Here is a 27,220-nt window from a genome sequence, read left to right as displayed (position 1 = left end):
GTCCCTTCATGTGGCAATGCTCCTTCAGACGTTGCAGTCAGAACGAGCCAGATTAGCCCAAGCCATTCAGACCGAGGCAGGTGAATAAGGAATTTATGAGCTGTTGAGGCAGTGAAGTTGGATGTGCAGCAACTTCTTGCCAGGGAAAGGTGATGACCTGTTATGGGGCAGAAGACTTTGTGCTTCCCCACCATAAGCATTCAGCACCAGCGTCTCTTCCTGGGGAGAACACGTATGTTAGAAAGACAACATATTTTCCTACTACCTAGCATTGCACTCCACACCTGTGTGGAAACGTGGTGCTGGGTGAAAAAAGGGAGATAAAACTTGTCTTGGTTGAGGTGGAAAGGTTCCTGATGGGCTGTCCAAAGAATTTTATAGTGTAGGCAGCCACCTTTGAATACAGATGTGCAAGGTGGGAACCATCTCTCAATCTCCTTTGTCCACTTTCCTTCTTCCTTACTGTTTATGTCCTTTCTTCCACCTGTTGGTTTCCATGCTGCCCTTTTCTAGTGCCTGGCATCCCCTTCCATCTACTTCTGCAGGCTGTCTTAAGTTATAAATCATCATTATTTTTCAGTTGACTTGGGCTTCTAATTTTGATCCCTCTCTTTCTTCATTGATTGCTGTTGCCAGTTCTCAAGGGACAGAGACAGGAATCCAGAGCAGCACAGGAATAAATGAGCTTCAAGTGTGAATTCAGCTGGGATGCTGGCTGACGCCTACTTTTTCCTTGAAATTATGTATTATGTCATGTACGAAGAGTTCATATATTAAGTTTATTAAACGGTGTAAGTTATATTTCCTATTTTCCACATACTTTGCAACTTTCTGAAATAATGCCTTTTTGATTTAGACTTCTTTTATTTGGTGATTTGATTATTTTTCTTAATGGAATGAGTAAAACCTTTCTAGTCATGCTGGAGTTATAAACATTTGTGCTACATATTTAGTTATACTGTTCAATAAGTCACACTCCTCTCTCATATGTAACCCAAAAATATCTGACTGCTGACGTGTGGTATGCCACTAGTCCACACTGAGGTTTACAATCATGACCAAATCTTGGGGGAGAGCGGGGGGCTTCATTTGTTCATAGTGGAAAACTTTGAAAATTAATTATTGAGGTTGAATGACAAGATCAAACACTGCAGAGTGAGGAGTTCAGTGTGTGCAGACACAGTATTTAGTCCATTCATTATACACAGAGGAAATTGCCGGGCAGTGCTTTTAAGATCCAGCTGATTTTAACTGTGGGTATTGTGTTTCAGCAAAGGTGTCAAGATTGTCAAGGCACTGAGCTGCTTTGGGCCAGATCAGGGGATTGTATAAATTGTCATGTTGCTAATTAGCATTAGTAAATATCTGTCACAAGAGTATTTCTTAAATCTTCTATAAACTATGCAAGACAGCTGCAAGGACTCTAGTGGAATATGTGTCCAAAGGAAAGGAAGCAGGAGTGGAGATAGTTATCTGAGCTTCTCCACAGGCATGTGCCTATGCAGAAACGCTGAGTTCTTCATGTATAACTATGGCTTTGACTTGGCTTTACGAACTGAAAGCGGCTTAAGCATTTATGCCACCGTAAGGCTTTAAAGCAGCTTAAGTGCTTCTTCTGTCTTAAGAACTAAAAATGACTTAAATACTTATGCCATCCTAAGGACACAAGGTCAAAAGCATACTCTTGTGTTTGTTTAACCTAGTTGTGCCTGCAAATGATCTTTAGTAGGGAACGGACAGAAGGGATCTATACCTATTTTCCAGCAGATAAGAGGAAATTAAAATGCATGCATTGTTCTAACAGAGTGTCACAGAGGTTAGAGAGAGACTCGATTGCAGTGATTGGAATGTGTCTGAAAAGTCTGCTGGGGATTTCACTCTACAGAGATGCAGTTTTTTTGCCTCCTCACAATGGGATTTCTATTGTTGCAGGGTATTTCCTGCCTCACCAGGACCTCCTTTATACCCTGACTTCTTTACAAAGCTTTTGTCTGTCCATCTTGCCATGGATCATGGAGTTAATCTTTATCAAGATGTTAATGAGATGGTAGGGAGGCCTGGCTGATGTCATCTCTTAGTTGCCTGACTACCTAAAATGGTATTGAGGAGCAGCGATGAGCCATGGATTGCATCCCTGGAGAGCAGGCAAGCATGGGTACTTGCTTAAGTGCTGCCCTGTCACTTTTCTGAATGATGATACTCTTTTTACAACTGCTTATCCATCTCAGGAAGATGTGTGGGTCAAGAACCTCGATAGTATGCATACTACTCAGGAAGGAGTGACTACTTTCAGTGGGAATCATAAGCCTAAATACTTCAGCGCATGTAGTTTAGGATTTACTTTTCCTGAGCCTTAAGTCTCCATCTCTACTGTGGCTGCAATAGTAGATACTATTTCCCAAGGTTTGTTGTTAGGAGAGAGAAATTAACAAGCTATGAGGCCCTCAGGTGCTTTGTAAATGGTCTCAAGTAACTATCCAAAGAGAAGGAGAGATCCGTACTTACACCTACGCAGGGGTAGGGAAGTTTGAATGCTGTTATGCCAGGTCTGGTTAGCTCTGGTGTACTTCATGCTATTCTGGTCAAGGAGGTGAACTCTTACCTAGAAGAGGTAAAGAGCAGGGCTGGGAGGACTGCTGAGGTGGGATGGGCTAGCACAGTCCTGGAAACAGCAATGAGGAACATAGACACAGAGTGACAGGCATGCCAAAGCAAGGTAGGAAGAGAGGAAGCAAGGACTTGGTCATCCTAGAGAAGACCAGAAGGGACCAGTTCATTTAATCCAGCAAATGAAGACAGAGAGGAGAGTGTAGTCTGTAAATTACTTGGGGGTGAGCTATGAAGAGAAATAAATACCATGCAGGGACATAGCTGTTTAAGCTGAAGGGTAGCTTTGGCACAGGAATAAATGAGTATAAATTAGCCGTGAATAAATCGAAGCTAGAAATGAGTTGCTAACCAACAGAGGAGTGAGTTCCTAGAGCAGCTTTCCACTGGGGACAGAGGGAGCAGAGCACCAACACAGAAGATGAAGCTTTCTGGGTTCATGAAGAGGATTGCACGTAGTGGAGCTTGCCATAGCCGGGTGGGCTTGATGACCAGGAAGCCCCCTCCTGTTTCTGTGTGTCGCCTTAGGGACAAATCTACATCCCTTCTGCAAAACATGTAAATAAGAGTGTTCCCTGCAGGAGTGACAGGTCAGGGACAACTAGTCCCCTTCCAAACCAGCCTCAGAGCTGCTGTTACCGCTGGACACAGTCTCTGCATATTTCCCCTGTGCAGCTTGAGGGCTCTGCAGCTCCCTCATGCAGCTGTGGGATAAGCTGTGTTTAGCGGCTGTCCCACTGCAGTGCTTCTTCACAGTTCACTCTTCATTTCTGATGCACCAAACGCAGCAGCTCTGCTGGTTTGAGGGCTTTTCTTTGGCAGCGCAGTTCAGGGCAAGGTGCTAGATGTGCTAGAAGATGCTTTAAGTGCTTCTTCTGCTTAAAGTCAGTAGTGAGGTTTAGTGAGGAGGTATTTAGCACCTCCTTTTTAATTTTTAAAATACAGGGGAATAACTGAGAGGCTAAAAAAGCCTAAAATTGTCATTGTATAATTGAAATTAGAGCAATTTTTGACAATGCTGATATGATGTCTTCTTACTCAATTTACCAATGTAGTGTGGTCCCTTCCTAGTTTTTTCCTAGTGTATTCTGGGGTAGCGTGTTCAGGGTAGAAAGCAGCATTGCCCATTTCTTTCTGCTTTATCCCTCAAATGACACTTTGTTTTCTGATGTAATCTCAGTCGCAGGTGACAATCACTCTTTTTCTGTTGTTCCAGCTCATTCCACTGGTGTGGAGGGCAGGCTTTCCTGCTGCTGTTTGACTACTGTGACAGCACATGTGGCCTTTGTTTATGTATTGAATAACTAACGGTACCAAGCAGTCAACTTGGTTAGGCTTATACATTTCCTTTCTTCTAAAAAAACACACAGCAGAGGGAAGTGAAGCACTAAGATTATTACAGGTCCCACTTCCAATTTCATCTCATTATCTGCTGCAATATGGAGTTACATGCAGAGTGTGCATTGATTGTATAAGAACACGTATTTTCTAGCGTGTTCCCTTTTAAAATAGTGTTTCTTACTGTGTAAGCATTTATGCTTCCAGGATGATGCAGGTTGTGCTTCCAGATACCAGTTTTTGGAGCTTCCTCAGTAGAGATGACACACCAAGATCAGCCTTAATTTCAATAAATCTGTTGGCTTTTTCTTGCTCTGGAATTGAAATCCATCTCAGAGCTTCCTTCTTCAAAGCCAGGGCACTCTAAAACCAAAATCAGTGTAGAGGTCAGCTTCTTCTGTTCACCTTGAAGCCAAATGTTAATAGCAGCGTTCTTTAAAGAAAAACAGCTAGGACAGACTGAGGTTTGGTAAAAAGCATTGAAATGGCATGAAAGTGCCTGGAATTCTGCAAATGATCCCTGTTTAGCAGCTTTTTAGAGCTGTATGCAGTGGGATATAGCTAGTAGAATACCAGCCTTTAGCAGGGCTTTTTTTTTTTTTTTTTCAGGTCAGAAATTCTTAATAGTTCTGAGCTGGTGCTTCAGAGCCTTATGTTAGCAAGCCTGACACTAGGAAGTAATATCGTTGGCTTTCATGCGCCTATTTACTGTCATAAGGATTACCAACGTAAGTAAAACTTGCAGGTTTGGGTCTACAAAATTAAAAGAAAAGCCTTTTCAAACCCTGAAACTGCATCAAAATTCAATTTTACCAAGAAAAAAAATCCTTCTGATCTAGTCCCTGGAATGTGACATTTCATGGGTGTAATAAGGTTACAAACAGATTATAAATTGAAACCCTATAAATCCTTATTGTACTGTACCAAAGCTTCTGCTTTGCATAATACTCTTATTCCTGACTGTTCTTTGTTTTACAAGCTCAAAACTATTCATTCCCTCTCATAATAGAGAACTGGGGAGTCAAAAACACCATGCAAAATCCAAAGGTAATTATCTGAGTCAAAGAACCTGAATGCCAGAGTCACAAACTTCTGAACTTTTCTAATTGCTGTTGTTTGCACAGGGAGACCTCCCCCTTCCTTTAAATGTGTTTTAAATATTGAGCATTTTTTTCTGCCAGATTACAATCAAAAAAAAATAAATCCCAGTATTGTAGATTTAGTACCTGTTTTATTGGTATAGTACTTACTAGGTGTCCATAGTAGATGGCTGATCAGTTTTCCAATCACACCTTGGTTGTGCGAGGGCATTTGAATGTGGCCCTACGCAGTCAGGGTAACAAAGGCAGGGAGCCTCATTACCTGAGAACACTGCTGAGTTCTGCTGTTGTCCTCTTACTTGTGCTCATTTCATGTGTAGCAAGGGTCTTCTTCCAGACCAGCCTTCCGCTATTCAGGCACTTTTGTATGTCTGCTAAAACATTGCCCCTCTGCTAAAACATTGCCCCTCTGCTAAAACATTGCCCCTCTGCGAAAAGCAATTGAGAGGTTTGGTCAGACAAAAAGGCAGCTGAGGTCATGTGAGAGCTAAAGAAATTACCCAGATTAGTAGATGATGTAATGAGCTCATTTCTTCTAGACTTTACCTGAAGATGAGGATCCTCAGAGGAGTTAAATGAGAACAAGATGGCTTTGCAGGCAAGCTCTCAGAGGCCTCTTGGAGCATCAATGCAGTGAGCAGAAACAGTGCAAAGAGGGGTTTGATTGTAGCAAGAGTAGAGGGAACAGGAAAGGAATGACAAGGTGAGAGAGCAGAGCAGGTGACTATGGAGTGACACAGTTACACAGTGAAGTGAAGGTGATCACAAGATGCTTGACAGATGAGACAGTGCAGTGATGTACAGAGGTGGATGATTTAGTCATGATCCTGGGCGAGCTTTTTCAGCAGCTGCAGTGAGCCTGGACAGGAGAAGGGATGAGGAAAGGAGCAGTTTGCCCATGAGAAGGGACAGATTTAAAGGATGCTCACACTGAGAAAGGCTAGATTTCTGGAGACAAGGTGCAAGCTCATTTGGAGTGACAAAAAGTGTCCTATAGAGAATGTCTCTGAAAGAGCATCCACAGTGTGCAAGTGTCCACCCAGGACAGTGAGGGTAAAGAGGACTGCTGTTGTGAACTGATGGAACCAGTCTTGAAGATTTTGTATCAAATAGAAAGACTTGTCTCATCCACCCAATTTTATATTATATACCTCTTAGCCATGTAGGTTTAACCAAATAGCTCACAGTCTGTAGTATTTACAGGAAGATGTGGCCAAGAATTACTTCAATGTATTAAGTTTTGTCCCTTTACTTCTTTTTCTTTCAAGAAAGAAGAGCACACATTAACCTCATCGTAGTGTTCTGATTCTGTTTCACAATGCTGGGCATCTGTACGCTTTTGGTACAGGCATGCATAATGCAAAGGGACTACAGAGATAGGCCCTTGAAACATAAACCCCTGCAGATTACATGCTGTACTTTGTCCAGCACATCTGTTCTGTTCATACACTCTGTGCACCATCAGAAACTTTAAGAAATAACAATAAAGTTTCAGAAAGAGAAAAGAGCAGTCATCTTTTACAGGCAACGCACATGTGTTTGCCATGGGGATGCTGTATAATTCCAAACATAAGTGATTTTATTTGGTTTTCTGATTGTTTTCAGGACCTTAGAAAAGATTGGGATTACCTTTCTTTGTATTCCAGTATGAACTACTGAGTTTCTGTATGGCTGGCTTTTTCTGTGAGCTACTTATGGAGCAGATACTGATTTCATCTCTGTGCTACGATCATGTATAAAACTCTGGAAGGAGCTTTTCTCATATTCTAATGGAAATAATCGCATTTGCTGAGAAATGCAGCCATCTAGTGGCACAGCTAAAATGTTGTGGTAGAAAGCACAGCAATGGTGAAGTCTCTGAGGCAGGGTTTCTCAAAGAGAGTCCAGGAGGATGAGTCAGGTAGCTCCTGTTGAAATTCCAGCCTTTGTGCACCTTTGAAAGTCCTGCTGTAGGATGCTTTTGTTGTTTTCTGAAGTTGTGCAAAAAAAATTTAAACACTTAAACCTTAATAACTTGAGGCTGGCCTTTGTTCACCCATCTGTTTCTGCTCAGAAACTCAATCAGCGAGAATTAAATCTGTATTTAAATACTCTGCCAAACTGGATCATGATGAAGGTAACAGAGCAAGCTACTTTTCTGAAAAGGTGCACGGCCCTGGCCTGACTCTGGATCTGCTCACATAGATTACACTGACCACAAACATGACACGTGCATGAGTGTCAGCAGGCCCAGGGTAGTTGTTGTTCTCAGAGGCTTTCAGGTAGGCCATGCTTCACAATGGCAAAAGCTGGCTTGATGGATGCTTCTGTGCTCAGAGTTTTCAGTTACTAGACTACTTAGGGGTTTGTTTTCCCCACCACAATCTATACACTAAGCCAATACTGAAAGAAAACAGGTAATAAGGGAGTGAGTTAGAAGATTTGATGGAAACTTGGTTTAACAATGGTGTTGATTCTTGAGGTTGGAGGACGTCTTTTTAAAGGCTTGATTTTGTAAGCCTTGTTTGTGTTGAGTGGCACTTAGGGCTTCCCTCATCCAAGAAACCATTACTCAATGTGAATCATGTAAGTGGTGCTGTGCATGAGATTATCCAGGACCCATTTAACAGCCTGTATTCCTGAGGCCTGATCCCAAGCCTGTTGACGTCAGTAGAAATGAATTCATGGGCCTTAGTGGACTTCCAGTGTGATGTGTAATTTAAACCCTGTGTTCTCTTTGGAGTACAGGCAATCTTATTTTTTTGGCACCTCAAGATCTCAGTTCACACCTGAGCCTGTGGTGATCTTTCAATATAAGTTAACAGTAAGGCTGATGATGAAGTTACATTTCTATTAATCTGTGATCTTGCTTCTACCTGAACAGCATATAAATAATGACCATATACATGGTGAGAAGAAAGAGTTTGTGTGCCGATGGCTGGACTGTTCCCGGGAGCAGAAACCATTCAAAGCCCAGTATATGCTGGTGGTCCACATGAGGAGACATACAGGGGAAAAGCCACACAAATGCACTGTGAGTAAAGGGCTCCGGGCTTTGACAGGGGAGCTGAGGCTATACAGGGAGCAGAACAGCACAGATGCTGCATGTCCTGACCTCTTGTCCACCAGGCATCTACTGGGGAAGAGATTGCCATGTCTGCTTTGTTATCCAGCTGGCCCAGATGATAAGAAGTTTAGGAGAGGGGACTCACTGGATAATTTGGCCCATTCCTCAGATTTAAAGAGCAAAAAAGCCCCAGGGGGCAATATTACACAGGGCTCAATTTGCTTAATTATTTAAAAGCACTTTCTCTTACAAAGCTACATCTGGGTATTATTGCTGGCCACCAGTCTCCTAGTGATTTTGCAGTGGATTTTTGTCTTACATGAAGTATGCAAATACTGTTCTCTCCTGTAAGAGAAGATTTACATAGTGCTGGAGGCATTTTAACTTGAGATGTGATGGATTTTGCAGGGGTAAAATTAAAATCCAACAAATCAAAACAAAACTAAATTGCGCAAGTTATGAAGGCTTGGAAAGTTTCTAAACCTTTATAGGTCAGCTTTTACCATTTCTTGCAAGTCCAAATATTAAAATTAATCCAGACTTGTCTTACTTCTTGTGTGCAGTTTGAAGGGTGTACGAAGGCCTACTCCAGACTAGAAAACTTGAAAACACACTTGAGATCTCACACTGGAGAGAAACCATATGTGTGTGAACACGAAGGCTGCAACAAAGCCTTCTCCAATGCATCCGACAGGGCCAAGCACCAAAACAGGACTCATTCCAATGAGGTAAGTAAACACTACTTCCAAAAAAAAAAAATAAAAAAATCCTGAGTCAAAAAGACCTGCAATGTAGTCATAGCAATTTATTACAGAGGACAGACATAGAAATCTCAGCAACTTGAAGGGGATAAGTCTAGATAGCTCTTACCAGCACAATCATCTTAGTGTCATATGGATCTGAAGAATCTATAGGTCATTTTATTAAGTGTGAGGGAATGGAGGGTGGAAGGGGGGGTGTCTAATGGAAGTATGTGTGTTAACCAGGGAAGGGTTCGAACTGACATGCTGCGATCATTTTTCCCTCTGGAGCTATCTGGGCTCATTCAGCCCCTAGAGTGGGTCCTCTTGCCTTGTTGTGTGCTGACATCTGGTGGCTGTCGAGCCACAGCTCTTGCTTGGGGAGGAAAGGAGCTGCAGCCTCTTGCACTCCTCACCACCTCCAGCAGAGCTGGAGCAAAGACTGCCCAGCCAGCCTCTGCAGCATCTTGCAATGTCCTTTGCAGCAGCTGCTGACAGGTACAGAGAAGCCTTCAGAGGCTGGAAAATTTGGGTTGCCATAGAAGTTCTGAGTTATGCGTTTTTCCTCTTCCCTGGGCTATTTCACTCTTTCTTTCTATTCTGAAAAGACCTCACAGAGCAGGGATGCAGTGGAGGGAATTTGTTCTTTTCCAAAGAAACTCACTGTGGCAGTCACAGCCATCTCACAAACTTTCACTGTAACACCTCTGTGTGTTTCCTGTTAGTGCTGACCCCTTTTCACGAGTCGCACTGTCTTCATGCTTTGTCCCTGTTTCTGTTGCCCCATTTCACATTACACAGGTTACATCATCTTAATCTCACATCTTGGGGGAGTTCAGTCTCTGCTGCTTGACCTGTCCCCTACTATGCTTTCACCTTCAGTCTGAATCAGAAAGCTCTAGCAGGGCAGGACATACCTGCATGCTGACTGTATGGTTCTGAAACCATACCAGCTGCATTCATGTCCATGAGAAAATCCTTCTCTAGCTTTCTGTTGGGCCTGTCATGAATGCGCTGGCAGAATCAAGGTGCACTGTTACAATCCCATCGTCCCTGCAGCATCCCTTGAGTCACAAGGAAAGCAGAGAGCATTGCACATACCTGAATTTGCCCTGTCCTTAAAGCATGTGGCCTCAGCAGCCCAACTAACAACTACACTGAAGCCCAGCAGCTACTTTATGTATTATCACCAATATAGAAAATACAGAAGGATGTTCACCAAAGTCTTGCCCATAGCTGACTTTCATTTCGTTCACTGTCTGAACCAATCTGTTTGTTGTCTAACAGCAGTTGATGAATAAGATCCTCACAGACTTGCAGACATGCTGCCTGTTGTTTCAAGATCAGAATTTCATGTCAAGCAGTAAGTCACCAAGAAAGGTTACCTATTGCACATCATTTTTGGTAGGTGCAGCAGCAAGGACGATTGAAAAATTCCCTTCACTGTTACTGGGCTAACATCTTAGGCAATGTATACTGATGTAGGGTCTGCCATGAATGCCACTGGAAAGCATAGACCCCATTCATCACTTCCTCACAGTCGTATTTTGATTGTAAGTAACCTATAAGGAGTTATAAAAGCAGCTCAGATATCTTGATGAGGATCTGTCATAGCCATAAGAGAGCTAGCTGATGTACGCTTCCATAGCATCTTGAGAAAACCTGCCTCAGTAGCTCAGCATCAACTTCACATTGCTAACAATTGACATTTTTGCTCCCATTCAGGTCAATGGGAGTTTTTTTCCACTGACGTCAGTGGAAGCAGGCTCAGGCCATAGATAGCTATTAAGAAGTCACATTTGTCAAAGTCTCCCTAGTGCCATGTATAAACAGACAGAAAACCCCTTTAAGGAACTCTGCATGAGGATCTCTTTTTCTTGAGGGTTAGTGTAAATAAGACTAAAAATAGTAGTTTCTTGGAAACAATTCAGTAATAAAAGTGAGTGAATGATACTTTGTTTCCCGAGGCAATTAGAGTGTTTAGGAAGGGCTCAACTCTTCCTTTCTAATCCTCTCATAATATAAGAACAAAGAAAGTCTTGGTGAGATTACAAGACAGTACATTTACTTTTCTCCACATTGCTTATTGAAAAAGAGAAATTCATAGACAAAGGAAGCTAGTTTTAAATAAAGTGAGTGATTAGTTATGCTAGTAGCAATAATATTACTGTTGAATATATTGCTGCAGTGTGAAAATGCTTGTGGAATTGAGTCCTGTGCTTTGACATTTAAACTAGTGATCTGAAGGGGCCAAGAGAGGAATTCTTCCTCAGATACTCCTGCCTGAACAAATGTACCAACATGTTCTGAAGGGGATTGTTTGCCTCTGTGTACTGCAAACAGGATATTGAACTGCTGAGAGCAATGGACAGGATTCAAAGTTGGGCCAGTCTTCATAAATCCATAAATTGCCATAGCTCTCTTGGCTCTGCTGCTGTGATAAGTCAAAGCTGTGCCAGTTATATCATGTGAGGTTCTGCCCTCTGTAAGCTATGCAGCATTAATAAGTACCTTCCAAAGCAGGGGGAATTAATAGGTTTGACTAGATGCAGTCACTCTAGAGACCATAAATTAGATAACAAATTCACTGTGAAAGTGTAGAACTGTAGCACCAGCTGTGCTCCGAGGAGTTCTTCAGGAGTCCCATATGGAATTAAATCTAATTTAAGTGTTTTTCCTGGCTTGGCAGAAACCGTATGTTTGCAAGATCCCAGGCTGCACAAAGCGCTACACAGACCCCAGTTCTCTCCGGAAACACGTGAAGACCGTGCATGGCCCGGAGGCACATGTCACCAAGAAGCAGCGGGGAGATATCCACCCGAGGCCTCCGCCACCCAGAGACCCAGGCAGCCACTCTCAGACACGATCACCGGGCCAGCAGACTCAGGGTGCAATTGGTGAGCAGAAGGACCTCAGCAACACTACCTCAAAGCGCGAAGAATGCCTCCAAGTGAAAGCGGTCAAGGCAGAAAAACCAATGGTATGCAATACACCGTGCCATTCCCTTTGTCCTTTCTCTCTTTGTAACAGCTTAATAATCCCTTTATGAAATGCTCAAACCCATAAACTGTAGTTCACAAGGTTGGGTTTTGTGAGGTTTTCTTTTTCGTTTACATTGTAAAATGTTTTTAAAGCCTAAGAAATAGCAAATAAAAAGATTACATCTAGTCTGTGCAATATGCAGTAAGTGCAGTGCTGGCAACTCTCACAATAATTGTTTCTCTTAAAACTCCATCTTCTGGAATCAGCATATTATGAGAAAATCATAGCTTTCATTTTAAAAAGGCAGTTTTTTTCCACTCTCCTGTTTACAGAAGAAAGTTAGAGAATGTGAATCCTGCAGGCTCAAAACGAGAGCGCAAATAAAACTCAGTTCAAAATACTACAAAGATAATGTTGACCATGGTAACTATGGAGAACCTGGAGAAAGAATCGGATTTTAGGGGCTTGAGGTTGTCAAGTCTAACAAACTGTATCAAACTGAAACAGGATAAGGTGAATTTCTTTAACAGCAGGAAGAGATATTTTGATAATATTTGATCCTATTATGATGTGACCTCTTATGTTAATGTGATATTTAATCTAACTTGACCAAATTAGTCTAATTTAAGTAAATTAAGCTGAATTAGTCGAATTAGCTGAATGTCGAAAGGACCATATTGCTCTTCTTAGAGCTTCTGGGTAATATTTATTGCATTTTCTGACATGCTATATTAAATTAAGAAGTTCTTCTTTCATCTGCCTGCATTTCGTGGGCCATCCTGTCCACAACGGTTAAAACTATTAAAGGCAGTCCCTCCATCCTTTTCCATATCTGGGTCTACAATTCATCTGGATCAACCCTTGGGCACTACAACTATGAGCCCTCCAAAAGCTGCTCATATGGTTAATCTTCATGCTGTAATTCAAAATGATTACTCACTGAAATACAAGTTACTGCTATATTGTGCCTAAGGCTTATGCCCGAACTGTGGAATATTAATCCTGAACTCATAAACTTCCAAGGGCCCAGAGTTAACTCCCTGTGAAGTCCAAAGGAGATCCTCTGCCGTCTTTGGTGATAGTTACCTTAGATTACAAAGGAACAAAACCCATTCACCTCTTGCCTAGTTACCTAAATCCATAGCGTTATTGAGGTATGTTGAGCTGTTGAATGTAGATGGTTTCAGTATGAATAAAACTCGCAGGAGAGGGATATTAATTCTAATTGCTTGCATAGTATTAGATATTTCTCACTGAAAAGTATCTTCTAAAAACAATTCTGTTTCCTGTTTTTACTGCATGCATGAATTGAGATATGCTTTCTGTTTTTTAACTAATCCGATGTCTTTTCTGCCTAATGCTCTTAAATGTCTTGTTCTAACTTCCTAAGGACAGTGGGTAATAAGGTGAGGGCATTTTAACTTTTCTGCTGTTTTTCTTATTGCAACATTATTTATGTCTTTATTTTAGCCTTCTGCCTGTTGTCCAATCATTCTTTTATTTAGTAATGTGCAATCCATCAAACTCATTCCCAAATGTAATGTGCTGTGAGCATTTTGCAACACTTGACATGTGAAAAATCTGGCTTATATTGGTGAAATGTCTTCAGAAATGTCTTTGAACCTTCCCCTCTAGATGAAATTGTTTTTTTTTCCTGTTGCACACCTAGAAGTATATGTTTCCCATAATGCTGTTCTTACTTCTGTAACCTACCTCACTGTGATCTTGACATGTGGCTACAAGAACAAGCTTCTAACCATTAGTGCTCTTCTTCCATATGGCACAGAGCTATTGTCCAGAAGCGTAAGCTCTCTTCTGTGTAATAACAGTTGCTTCTATTCTTGTCACCAAATCTGCCATGGCCAGTATTTGGAAATCAACTTGCTCAGTGTGGCCTCGTAAATTCTAAGTATCATCGTTCAAGTTAGAAATAATAAAATAGTTATTGCATCTGAATGGACTCCTCAGGGGCATATGAAGCTAGAGTATTGCCATGCCTCTCTGTCTTCATTCACTGATGTTAAAAGTGAGAGCTGTCACTGCTACCTTAGAAATGCTAGCTAGCATTTCTTGGTAAGAATGTGCATAAAAATCACAGGCTGGCCAAAAAAAAAAACACAAAACAAGCAAACAAACAAACAAACAAAAAGAAACAAGCAGAAAAATGTGAAATAATTACATGAAGCTGTTCTTGGGAGCGAAATAATACTGAATGCACAGATTTGTGGTCACAGTGATACAAGTTACAGTAAGATACCGCTTCCAGAGACTTCTGTCTGTCTTGCTGTCTGTTTTGTTTGTCAGTCTATCTGTCTGAGTATTTCAGTTTGTTAGAGGAATTTTCCCATTCTTTTACAAGAACCTTATGAGTATAAAAAATAAATCAAGCTTGTACTTCCCCAAGAATCCTTCTACATCAGCAGGGAACACTGTTAAGAAAGAAGAAACTATTGCAGCAGATTTATATTCCCATAGATAGCAGGCTGTACTGTGTACTTAGAAGATTACTGAAATTCTGATAAAACAAAGGATTTGATTCTGTGGATCATCACCTTCTTGATACAGGGCAGAGATGAAATAATTTAGAGCATGCTGCTAGGGTCCTTCAGGATGCTGATAATATGATACAGTATTTTTGCACTGATGCTCTGTCCCTGTTTTATTACACGCCAACATTTCTGGCCAACCACTGCTTGTAACAATGAGCCTTAAGCTTGGAAAATACTTATGTTCTTTAGCCACAAGTCTAATTAAAAAAAAAAAAGGCAAAAAAACAAATTCCAGTGCTGTTGGAATCTTGTTTGTTTGTTTTCTGCAAGCCTAGCTTTGTAAATTAGACCTCATAACATGGCTGAATTATGATCTGGTTTATTGACCTGCAGTTTCCATTGGGAACAGTGCATACCCAAAATATGAGTATGAATACATGCATGCTTATGAATGGTATGAAGTGATATAATTCCCAATTATGGGAATAACTGACATAAATGGCTCATGTAGATATAATATATACTGTCAGCAAGATAGTAAAGTAGATTTTAGTCTCGAGTTTTGCAATAGCATTCATTGCAGTTAAAGTCAATATTATAGAAAGCTTCCTAATGAATGATAGTTGTCATCATTTAATGTTAAACTTTTCTTTACATTTGGTATTCTTTGGCTCCATTTAGATACACATTTGTTGCAAGTACCCTGTTAACATTGTCTGCTTAATCCTCACGTTCTTGTGTTTCTTCTTGCACTCCAACAGACATCTCAGCCAAGCCCTGGTGGTCAGTCTACATGCAGCAGCGAACAGTCCCCCATCAGCAACTATTCCAACAATGGGATCGAGCTTACTCTGACCGGTGGCGGTAGTGTAGGAGACCTCAGCGTCATCGATGAAACCCCAATCATGGACTCTACCATTTCCACAGCCACCACAGCACTTGGCTTACAGGCCAGGAGGAATATGACAGGGACCAAATGGATGGAGCAAGTGAAATTCGAAAGGTTGAAACAAGTTAATGGAGTGCTTCCAAGACTGAACCCCGTTCCACCTTCCAAAGCCCCGACCTTGCCACCTCTCATAGGAAATGGTGAGATGCATGTAACAGGAGCGATAACTCTTTTTGACCTTAAATTCCTTGGTTGCTATCTCAATCTTGCAGCCTTTGTAAAAGACTAGCACAGTTAATGAAATTCAGAAGCTGTGAGAATAGTCCGTAAATTGATCACTTTTTGTTTATCCCCTTGTTACAAGTCCTGCTACTGACCCTGAGGGAAGACTGATAGTTCCGTGTTTTATAGCAGGGGAGACCAGCAGGAGAGCCATGTATCACATTTGAAATATTCCCTACAATTAAAGGTTTGGACCCAAGATCAGCATAATCCTGTCTTGTTTTTAGGCAAGGCAGATGAATTAAATATCTAGCAGTTCATTGTACGGAATTCTTGCAGATGAAACCTTAAAAAGATGCTCTTTGCACACATACATTGGACTGCCCTTTAAATTGCTTCCACACATACCAGTAGTCACATGTACAGATACTACTGCTACTAAAGGGAAATATCTATGAATGAGTGAGATTTGACCCTGAAGATCCGTAGCTGTTTTTGTATGAGCTGGTGCTCATTGCTAAAATGTATGTCCTTGATGCTTCTACATTGCCTACAACATACCTGTAGGTTTCTGCTCTCTACCCAGCAATGACTGCCCAGGTTTTCTGAAACACATTCAGTCAGAAGAAACTATGTAAAATTAAGAAATGCATTCTGTTTACTTAAAAACAAAACAAAACAAGGAAACCAGCAAAGATGTTTTGCAGTTGTTAGGAGTTATTTCAAGAACATTTCAAGAAGTCTTAGAAATGACCTTGAATAGCCTCCAATTTGTATATTTTGCCATTCCATGCAAATGCCTGTTCAATTATATTTTGCCTATAAAAAGCTGTCTTACAAATGTGTCCTTCTGGCACATCAGTCAGCATAGTTGCACTGCAAGCCAGAGGACTACACCAGCTGATGACAGTTTGTGGCTATGGCCTATAAATTTTGTGCTGGGATTCACACTGAAATGTTACCATTGAGTCTCTAAATTAGCTTTTAACCTAAGGACACAGTTTTTATCCCTACTTCTTTCAATAAAGATCACTGCTATGATTTGCTATGATGTAGACATTCCCTCTGTACTCGCCTTACTTCTTTACTGGGTGTTTTCTGTACCAGTTTTTGGGTAACGGCCGTTTGTTTAACTGTGAATTTTGCCTCCAGGTACCCAATCAAACAGCAGCTGCAGTGTAGGAGGATCCATGACTATTCTGCCGAACAGGAACGAACTTTCAAGTACAGACATCACTGTGTTGAACATGCTGAACAGGAGGGACAGCAATACTAGCACAATCAGTTCAGCCTACTTGAGCAGCCGCAGGTCCTCTGGAATCTCACCTTGCTTCTCCAGCCGGAGGTCCAGTGACGCCTCGCAGGCTGAGGGAAGACCACAGAATGTGAGTGTTGCGGACTCCTATGACCCCATCTCGACGGATGCCTCCCGACGCTCCAGTGAAGCAAGCCAGTGTGATGACCTACCAAGTCTTCTCAGCCTCACCCCAGCCCAGCAATACAGGCTGAAAGCTAAATATGCAGCAGCTACTGGTGGACCCCCACCAACTCCACTGCCTAACATGGAGAGGATGAGCCTCAAAACAAGGATGGCATTCTTGGGTGACTGCAGGGAATCTGGAGTATCTCCCCTGCCTCCAGTGAATGCCCCTCGAAGATGTAGTGATGGTGGGGCAAATGGTTACAGCAGGAGGCATTTTTTGTCTCATGATGCTCTAGGAAACGGGACAAGGAGAGCCAGTGATCCACTAAGAATGGTCTCCGATAACCTCTCTGTCCCTAGAGTCCAGCGTTTCAACAGTCTTAACAGCTTTAACCCTCCTGCTTTGCCTCCATCCATGGAAAAGCGCAACCTCGTTCTTCAGAACTATACCCGTTCTGAGGGTGGCGTCTTCCGTGGCTTCAGCTCCCCCTGTCCTCCGAGCATCAGCGAGAACGTCGCCCTGGAGGCTGCTACCATGGAAGCAGGTGGCAGTTTGAATGATGAGGATCTCCTGCCAGATGATGTGGTTCAGTATCTGAATTCCCAGAACCAGGGCATGTACGACCACTTGTTGAACAATGTCCTAGACAGTAACAAAATGCATCACGGCGCAGTGTTAGGAAATAACAATCCCAACAACTTCGACCAAGCCCCTCCAACGAGCAGTCAGCCTGCCGGCTCCGAGGCAAACAAGAGCGACTTGCCCATTCAGTGGAATGAAGTAAGCTCAGGAAGTTCTGACTTATCTCCTTCAAAACTGAAATGTGGTCAGCGCTCAGCAGTGCAGCAGACTCGGGCCTTCGGACTGTATAACAATATGATGGTTCAGCAGCAGAACCTGGAGAGAAGCAATGTGGCCCAGCAAAACGGCTATCAAAACCTGATGGAAAACAATGGTTCCTATGGTTTACAGCAGAACACGGTCCTTGGCAGCGGAGCCAATAATTCTTTCGGCATGCAGCTCAATAAGCCTTACAGTGAAAGCATCAGCAGGCAACCAATGATTTCTGGGGCAATGGACAATTCCTGTGGCATGGCAATTCAAGGGCAGAAGCTGAGAAGTGGCAACATGCCAGTGAGTGGGAACCAGCAAAACTTTGGACATCCCATGGCTTCCAGTGATCAAACCACCAGTATGGCAAATGGGATGCAGAACAGGAATATGATGGAGCAGGAATATTTGCAAAGCCAACAGGTTGGAGATGGGATTCATTACCAGGGAGTCAATCAATCTGATCAGATGATGCTAGGGCAGGTTAGTCCTACCTCACAAAGCAGCCTTTATCAAGGGCCACAGAGTTGTCCGCCGGTATCTCACACCATTGGTAGCCAGCCTTCAGGTTCGTTGGTGGCCAAGAGTTACCAGCCATGTGCTAATTACAGTGGCAACAGACGGCAAAATGCATTGAGGAACAACCTGACACAACAGCAAGGACATATAAGTGATGGCAACCAGACGTACAGGGTAAACACCATTAAGATGGAGATGCAAGGTCAATCACAGCAGTTCTGCTCTAACGTGCAGAATTACTCTGGTCAGTTATATGACCAAACCACGGGCTTTTGCCACCAAGCTATGAAAACAGGTTCTTTCTTTGTTTCGGAAGCTAACTGCCTGCTGCAGGGGACTGCTACTGCAAACTCATCTGAGCTTCTTTCCCCGGGGGCTAACCAAGTATCAAGCACAGTTGACAGCCTTGACAACAACAGTCTAGAGGGTGTGCAGATTGATTTTGATGCTATCATAGATGATGGGGACCATGTCAGCTTAATTTCAGGAGCCTTGAGCCCAAGCATCATTCAGAATCTCTCCCGCAATTCCTCACGCCTCACCACTCCCCGAGCGTCTCTTACATTCCCAGCTATGCCCGTAAGCACAACCAACATGGCTATTGGGGACATGAGTTCTTTGTTGACCTCACTTGCAGAAGAAAGCAAGTTTCTTGCTGTTATGCAATAGACATGAAAAAAAAAACCTTAGGAGATAACAGATGAAAAAAGACTCATATTTTTTAGTTGTGTATGTATTTTAGCAATCTCATCTCACCTAAATGGGATGTGTTTCAAGTATATTCCTTTTATGGAATAAGGACTCTGAAAACCCTAAAGTGTTCTAGGGAGAAACTGTCTTCCATTTCAGTTTTGAATCAGTATTGCTACACCCATTCCCCCACCTCTCTCTCGCCTCTCTCTCTTGCTCCCTTGTTGAATGTCTGTATGCTTCCTTTTTCTTTTTTTTTTTTTAATCGTAAACCAATGTAAAAGTGTGATGTGCATGTTTTTGTTTTGTTTATTTTTTTAATAGAAAGGTCTGATGAAACGACTTAATTTTCTGTTCCACAAAAGAAACTTGACCTTTTAAAACTGTTGCAATTTCTCCCCTATACATATAGGCACAAAATAACCTGGCACAATGTAAAGTGAACATAAAGTGAGGAAATCCCCTCTGGATGCATTGGATACATCACACTGAGGTGGACAACCAGTTTAGAAATGCACTGCCATGGTACCCCTGAGCTGTAGTTTGAGGAGCACATGAAATGTGAGGTTCAAGCAAATAAGAAATATAAAACCATCAGCCCTTTGATCCCTAGCAAATGTTTAAGGTTTTTGTAAACACGCATATAGATAGATGTCACTGCCTCGCACAATGATACTCAGATTGTGTCATGTGTGCTTAACCCATTTCAGAGGAGGGAGAGGACCAGAAAGCTATTCTTAGTACGACTCTTTCTTTTTTTTCCTTTTTCTTTTTTTTCAGCTTTCTCTTTTTTAAATGACTGGATAGTAAAATAACGTGCCTGTTCTGTGTTTTGGGTAGTCTGTAATCCCTTCTTTGCACACTACACTGGTGGAGAGATGTTCAGGATCTCATCATGGATTACCTCATATAATGAAATAATGAAACTCCAGTATTCCATGCTGGGAGTTCTTTTTTGTTTGTTGGTTGGTTTTAAATACAAATTGTTGAAACATAATGTACTGAGCCACTAGCTCCCATTCCTAGTAGCTATTCCTTTGCCAAAAGAATTGTCTTGTACATCGCTTCTAGCACATACAGCTTCATAGATGGATCATGTGTTTTAAAATAAGTAAACGTCCATTGACATAATACACAGTTACAGCTTCAAAAGCATCATGGTCTTGGCACATAAAACCAAGAGAAAAAGAATGGCCCTGTTCTCAGACTAGCCAAGTAAGTCAAAGTGATTATAAGCAATCTGATAATCTTGAATGTTTTTCCACTGTATCCAGGCCTTTCAAAATTATAAGATTTAAACTGCCATTAAAAATAGCAAAGAAACAAGCTGAACGGCAAGTTTGTCTGGTAACTCATCAAAACTTAAAAATACCAAACCAGTTGTCTACACTTGGTGAAAGTAATGTGCATTTCAATTCAAGGCAGATCCAGTGGGTCAGTGCCTATGCTCAGCTAAACCAGCAAAAATTTGACTTAATGCCCTGTGGTCATGAAGTTATTCCCTGATAAAGGTGGATGGAATTTGCTCCATACAAGCCGTCTCTTGTAGCACATTTTTATCTGTGTTGTGCCCCTGAGTTGTGCCACTGTGCTCCTGAGTAAATAGGTTGGGATGGAGAATATGGACAAGAGCAAGGTTTAAATTCACCTATTCCTAGAAGCTGCACTGAAATCCAGCCCTCACAGTCTTCTCAATTAAGACCTGGTATTTAAATCCTGCTAGGGGATACAAATGGTGCTGGCACTTACACTCATGGATCTGGTGTATGTAGGGAGTTGTAGACTTATGATGAGGAGGGGTAATTTGGTCCATTTTGGACTACAGATACCTATTAGCCTGGTCAGAATTAGGAATAGCACCAGAAGATGACACCTACAGCCTGGAAAGCCGTAGCACTCATTTTTTGGCTGTAAAAAAAGGGTGAAATGCCAGTTTGTTCAGGGTATAGAATTTGAGGAATGTGTAGGAATGCAACCTAAATGAAGCTGTCTGGTAACATAGATCTATTAACAGCTGTTAAAATCAGAGGAAGAAGCTGTAAATCAGAAAGAAAACGTCATGGAAATCTAGTGCTGGAGCCATATTTGGGCTTATCACAGCATGTACTAAAAGTGAGCTGGAATGTCAGAGATCAATACAAGAAAAAAGATCCCTCAATATTCTACAACTTTTATCAGCAGTCTGCTCCTGTCTTTCTCCATATCTTTGGCAAGGATTTCTTCCCTTATCTGCATTATGCACGTGTATTCCCTCCCTTTGTGCTCTTTGCCCATTGCTGGTTCCCCTCCTGACCTTCCTGCCCATCATCAGCTTGGACAGCATTTCTGTAGAGGTCCCCAGCCTGCAATTGGGAATGGGGCAGAGCTCATTGTGGCAAATGGTTGTTTGGGTGGAGGGGTGCTTCAGCAGCCACACTTTACCTTGCAGCACACACCCCTGCTGAGAAACAGCATTACAGACATTAGGAAAGGCTGTGCTCTCATCAGCTGGAAGTATTTCAGATGGTTCTCAGTAACCAATCGCTGGCTGTTTATTAAGCCATCAATTACATATTTATAAACAATTTCAACAAGGAGACTTATGACTGGGAGTAGGTGGCTTGGGAGAGAAGCCTTTTATTGTTATAGAGCCAATACATTAAAAAAGAGAACTTTTTTTTTTTAAACTCAATTTTCCAGTTCATAATTGTATTTGCTGGTGCAGTTGAAGCTGGGAAGCTATTAACACATGTGATCCATCAGAGCTTAGAAGGATCCATTCACATTGCTTAGGGCTAAAAGGGATTGTTTGAGTAGCTAATTTGCCTTCCTGGATTTGACAAACCTTTGTCACTCACTTACCTCTATCTCGGGCCAACAGTGTGTCTTGGCCTAAACCACATGTTCCAGAAAGGCATCCAGTTTTCATTTGGAGATGTCAAAGAAACAGAGACTCCACCATATCCCCAGAGAGTTTGTACAAATGCTTTATCATTTTCACCATAAGCATATGTGCCACTTTTCATATGTAAAGGTATCACTTCTCAGCTTTTAGTATCTTCTCGTGCTTTTCTGTTTGATGCTAAAGAGGTTGTTTTGATACTTGTGCAGGTATCAATATATCCTAGGCCAGCTATCTTGGGTTTGTGTTTTGTTTTGATAGAGTAGACTGGGAGAGCGTGGCACCATTAGGCTTGAGACAGGTTTTAAGTTGTTAACCACTTTCTGGATGTGCGTTAGTCTGGAGAAAGTCTCACTAACATCATTCACAGGTTTACTAGCATGCTTCTACTACTCCTCTTCCAGTTACAGAGCTGGAGCTTGCCTTTATGTGCCTGGCACATCAAGTGGCATTACCATGGCAGTTGGAAGCCCACCACTCACCCTAGTGTACTAGAAAACGCAGATTTTCTTTTTTTTTTTTTTTGTGTGTGTGTGAGTAATTTTTCCTATTTTTTAAAGCATTGCAGTGGGCACAGACTGAATCTAAATCCCCCTTTCTTCTAATAGCTATGTGGGGATCTTTCAGATCCATTACTCTTGGCCTTGGGTGCATCCATCTCACTCACATTTTTCCAGGCATTTTTGCTTTCCACAAAGTGGGAGCCACCAGGGAGAGCTCATCCATAAGGAAAGGTATTTTTGCAGAGAAGTCAGCGGGCTTCCAGAACAGGTTTGCTGGTAAGTACGATGGCCTAGTGCATCCACACAGCAGATTCTCTCCTAGGAGAATGGTCCCAAATGGTACGTGCATTAAAATGCTGGCTTGCTTTCTCGCTTCCAGTCATTCTTCCTCCCCTCCCTCTCTCGATGAAATGGCCGGTCGGCTCGCCCACACGTGTTGCGCAATGGCTCGCCCTTCTGAACAACAGTGTTTATATTCTCACAATGTATGTGCCTTATTTTGTGTTATCTTCTAACAGAGAGGGACCAAGATACGTTGCCAAATTTTCACAAGGAGGCTGTACTCTCTATTCAGCTAATAGCACATACCACTGTTAATAGTGTCTGAAGTGTCTTGTAAACCCCTGGTATCACGTGTTTTTGTCCTTGGATTGATAGAACGTCTTCTATTGAAAAATTACTGTTGTCAGTTCTGCAGATGTGTAACATAAAAATGTGTTTCTTTTTCACTTTTTTTTAGTTCTTTTTTTTATAAAGCTTGTAATCCTTTTTTTTTTTTTAAAGTGTAAATACATTTACGTACAGTAGGAATAGTGTTCGGCTGTAACAGGCCTTAGTGGTCTTCATTTGATAAACCTGCAGTTATGATCTGATGTTTCTCGAGCCTTAGGTTGATCTGAAGGGTCTGTAGCACTGTGTACATATAAACTGTACTTCTGCTTTCAGAACCACTTAGCTCTTTTGTAACAAAGAAAAATGTTTCTTACAATGTCAATAAAAACACAAAAGCCTTTGTACTTAAGTTCTTAGCTTTCAGCTTTTAAAATATCTCCTTGGGGGAGGGAGTTAGTTTTTAATTTCACTGGAGAGCCTGGTTGCAATCAGTGCATGTATCGGTTCCACTGATGTCCGCTCGCTTTTCTGTTTGTGCTTCCCGGATGATTGCTTCATTTCATTCACATTTTTAAAACCGACGGGGAATCAAAACAGGGCGTTTACCTTCCCTTTAAAGAAAAATGGCTGAGGGGGTGCCGGATGCAGGAACACATGAAACTTCAGTGTCACACAGATAGATAAAATTTTTGAAAGGAGGGGAGGAACCAACCTGGTTAACCCTCCGCCACAGGAGAAGGCATTTCAGAGGTCAAACCCACGCTGCATTAGACTCTGTCCTGCTATATTGGGGCTGCATTTTCTTACCTCATTTACCAAGCGTCACTCCCAAAGGCTTGGCCACCCACAAAGCAGCACAGGGCAGGGGAAGAGATGCTCATGTGGCTGGGTTCGTCTGTACATGGCTACTGTGGTGGATTGCTGGGTGGCCTGCAGAAGACTTAAATGCAGTCTTCTTCAAAGCTGGGATTTTGGACAGATTTAGCGAGTGTTACTGTTGAGGATAGCAGTCATGGGCTTGTACATAGCAGACACGCAGAGCGAGTGAGATAAAGTTAGCTGGGGCAAATGCTATAGAAGTTGTGGTGCAGCTTTGTTTTAAGGTGACTGAGCCATTCTCATTTCAAGCCTTCCCTTTCAGTTGCTGTATCTTGGCAAGACCTGGTCTGGTCCACTCTGTTGGTGCTCAGCATCCTGCCTTGGCCTAAATAGTTCAACCATTTTTGAGGTCAAGGCAAGTATCCGTAAATATTTTTTATTTCATGTTAACTTCCCCCCCCCCCCACCCCCACACACACACACTGTTCAGCCATTATTAAGTTTTTGTAATTTAGTACAGAGCTTAAAGTTTGGGAGGGAGAAAGAGCAGAAAGGAGAGGAGTTGTATGTCCAGCTGAGAGGAGAGAGAGGCAGGAGGAGAGGCCTCACAGCAGGAGGAGAGGCCTCACAGCAGGAGGAGCTGTTCAAAGAGTGAAGGAAACCTCATGGCAGGACAGGGGCTTGGTGGTGGCCTCCTCTGATGTTCTGCCACCCAAAATCCTCCTGGAGTGTGGTGGTGACTCTCCCCACCAGCAAGGCTGGCACGGTGGGTGCTGTGGTGCTCCCAGCTGCCAGACCCTGAGGCCTGCTGCCCTGCGGCCGAAGGAGGCAAGCCTCAGACAAGGACGTGACGGAGCAGTCAAGGGCTCTGTGCTGACTGCAGATCAGGGGCTTAAGGGTAAGCATGGTGTTTCTGAGCCTGATCAGTCCCCTGTTGCCAGCAGCTCTTTGTGAAAACATCATTCAGCCCTGCCTTGTGCTGGCCCATGAGCAGAAGGGCAGCTGATAGCACCTACCAGCCCTCCAGCTGCTCAAGTGGAAGCCCAAGCAGAAGACCTGAATGGTCCAGCCTTGTGCACAACATCCATCAGTCTGACCCAGTGGGAGATGAGGGCCTCTCACATCTGACACACTAAAACAGTAAAGATGTGCCCATGCAGGCACAGGAAGAGCTGTGACTTGATACGGTACAGCTCGGCATCATGCCAAGTCCTCGGGAAATCAAGAAATAGCAGGGCAGTCTTGGTTTGTAACATCCAAAATTAGTGGATGCTGTTGACCTTCAGTTAGTCTGTGTTTTGGTGCCAAAGCTGTAAATTAATTAATTTAATTCATTAAACTGGTTTCTTACTTCAGAGTGGCACGTACCCAAGAGAACTGCTGTTTGAAAAGCCTGCGAAGTACTATGGAGATGCATGGCACCGAGCAGCAAGGCAGGAAAAAAAGCATCCTAAACAGACGATGTGAATTTAATACACCCAAATGCCAAACCCAAGGGCAACACAAAAACTGCTGATAGCAATAGTACAAAGAGCTGAGACCTGCCTGGGTAGGGGATGGAGCAGAGCAGGAGAGCACAGGGAGGGCTGAAGGTGCTGCTGAGGTTAGGGGGCTGGCCGTGAGCCACAGCACCGTAGGGCAGGCCAATGTCATTTTTTCCTTTCTCAATGTTTGTGGGCTCGACTGTGCAATCTTCATACAGTTTTTTGAAGGGGGGATAATGGGAAGGAGACTGCTTGTTCTCTGCATGCTGAAACACAAGCTATTTGTGTTAGGAACATAGCTTTGTTACATGATTAGTGCAATGGGAGCCCCTAGGCACCACTTCCCAGTACAAACAACCAATAATAATAATAACTCATGCTAAAATTGTTTGCTATTTAACAACCTGGGCCTCTTTCCACCCAGGGAAGCACATAACCCATTTGTGTTTCCACTGCCCTTGTTCCCACTGCCTCCACCCGTTTTCCCTCTCTGACTTCGGACTGGCCCAGCAGCTTTCCCAGGCAAAAAGGTGCGGGTTTGGGCCAGGAAGAAGGAAGAACGGGCACTTGATGGGAACGCTTGCACCCGGTGCCTGCCTGCACAGATGCCTCATGGCCCTGGTGAGCCCGCACACAGATGCACCACTAGCCTCATATCTGAGACAATGCTGTGTCGTGTCTCGCCGAGTGTGGCAGTGGCACAGTTGGAGCCAGGAGTGGTGGGCAGATCAGATGGGAATGAACCGTAAACAGGATCAGTTCCCGGGGGCTGGCTGAGCTGCTCCAGCCTTTGCCAGCAGCACCAGGATCTCTGTCAGGTCTGTGGGGCTGTCGCTAAGCCACCCTGCTTTACAGAAAAACATTGCTAATGTTCCCACGACCAGAGCAAGACAGAAGAGACAAACAACTTGGACAGCAACATGAAACAGTGGCAAAAATCTGGAAGGCAGAGCAGGAGAGAATAAAAAACAAGAGGGTGGAAAGCTATGTAGTGATCAAAAAGAGCCCCAGATGGATGTGAGCTGAGAAAAGGCCAGAGATAGAAATAGCAGCGCTAATTATCCAAGCTGAACAACCCCATTGCTGCTGTACCTGCACGTTCTCCGCCATCCTTGGAGGCCCAGTGCCAACAGCCGTGTGCTAGTGACAGGGAGCTGGAGCAGGGAGCTGCCAGAGCTGGCTGCACAGGAGGCACCATGGGAGATGTGTGTGCCTCCCTGTCCTCTCCTGCTGCACCTCTGCTGCTGGAAGACATCCCATTTCTGCAACATGAGCAGAGATCCTTACTCCAGCCCTCCCAAGCCATAGGAAGAACTCCGTGTGCTGGTCTTGCCTTGAGGCAGTTTGGCTTGGAAGACCTACAGCACATCCCACAGGGCTGGAGGGTCATGGCAATGCTTTCACAGGCCAAGGGCTTCATCTGCCTGACGGGCTGCACCTCAGGCGTGTGCTTGGCTGAGCGGGAAGCCAAGCAGCAGTGGCAGTTATGGTGGCCATGACATGGTGGTGGGGTGGGCTGTGCCTCACTGTTTGACTCACCTGCATTGCACTGCATGCAAGAGATACGGCGGGGTTTGAGTGGCCTTCCTTTAGAAAGAGACAGTGATGGCACAAGGAGCCGCTGATGGGCAGAGTAAGAGGGCTGCAGTCCCAGCAGCACACTTGCCCAGTGCCAAGATGAGTCGAAGGGCCTGTGATAAGTCCAGCAGCCCAGCCCTGGTGCAGGGCACAGAGGAGGAAGCAGCCAGATGCCGCCTGCTGCAGCCCAGTGAGGACCCATTCCCGTGGGTATGGGAAAATCCTGCTCTCTTGCGACCCCAAGACTTTTCCAGCAGGTTATGAATTTTGGCCTCCTCAGCTGCGCTGTGTCTCTAACATTCATCACTACCTGGTGGCTCAGCATCAGCAGAGGGAGATAGCAGTAGGGCAGCAGAAAATGCAGGTTTGCAGGGCTGCTGCAGGTGACAGGGTGTTTTCCTCCCACCAACAGTGAAAGTCAAGCTCTCCTTTGTAGTTCCCCTGGGAGAAACAGCACAGCCAGTCC

At 43.3% G+C, this 27,220-nt stretch overlaps 1 protein-coding gene and 1 long non-coding RNA gene across 7 annotated transcripts in view; one reads left to right on the top strand and one right to left on the bottom strand.

The window, feature by feature from the left end:
* Nucleotides 1-23,282, top strand: part of GLI3 (GLI family zinc finger 3) — a 217,807-nt gene extending 194,525 nt beyond the window's left edge. For all 6 annotated transcript variants that reach the window (XM_083825633.1, XM_083825630.1, XM_083825634.1 and 3 more), the window contains 5 exons: nucleotides 7,909-8,058; nucleotides 8,655-8,819; nucleotides 11,521-11,811; nucleotides 15,064-15,391; nucleotides 16,566-23,282. In XM_083825633.1, the coding sequence (XP_083681759.1) occupies nucleotides 7,909-8,058; nucleotides 8,655-8,819; nucleotides 11,521-11,811; nucleotides 15,064-15,391; nucleotides 16,566-18,856 (3,225 nt within the window). In that variant the 3' untranslated portion in view covers nucleotides 18,857-23,282. The remainder of the gene's footprint in view (nucleotides 1-7,908; nucleotides 8,059-8,654; nucleotides 8,820-11,520; nucleotides 11,812-15,063; nucleotides 15,392-16,565) is intronic.
* Nucleotides 22,979-27,020, bottom strand: LOC310894946. The gene is made up of 2 exons (XR_014580311.1): nucleotides 26,269-27,020; nucleotides 22,979-24,077 (listed from the first exon to the last, which is right to left on the bottom strand). It is a non-coding gene; the product is annotated as an uncharacterized lncRNA (long non-coding RNA).
* Nucleotides 27,021-27,220: the final 200 nt, after the last annotated feature.

Source organism: Anser anser, assembly GCF_964211835.1.
Source record: "Anser anser genome assembly, chromosome: 2".
NCBI lineage: Eukaryota > Metazoa > Chordata > Aves > Anseriformes > Anatidae > Anser > Anser anser.
This window is presented reverse-complemented; position numbering and strand designations above follow the sequence as displayed.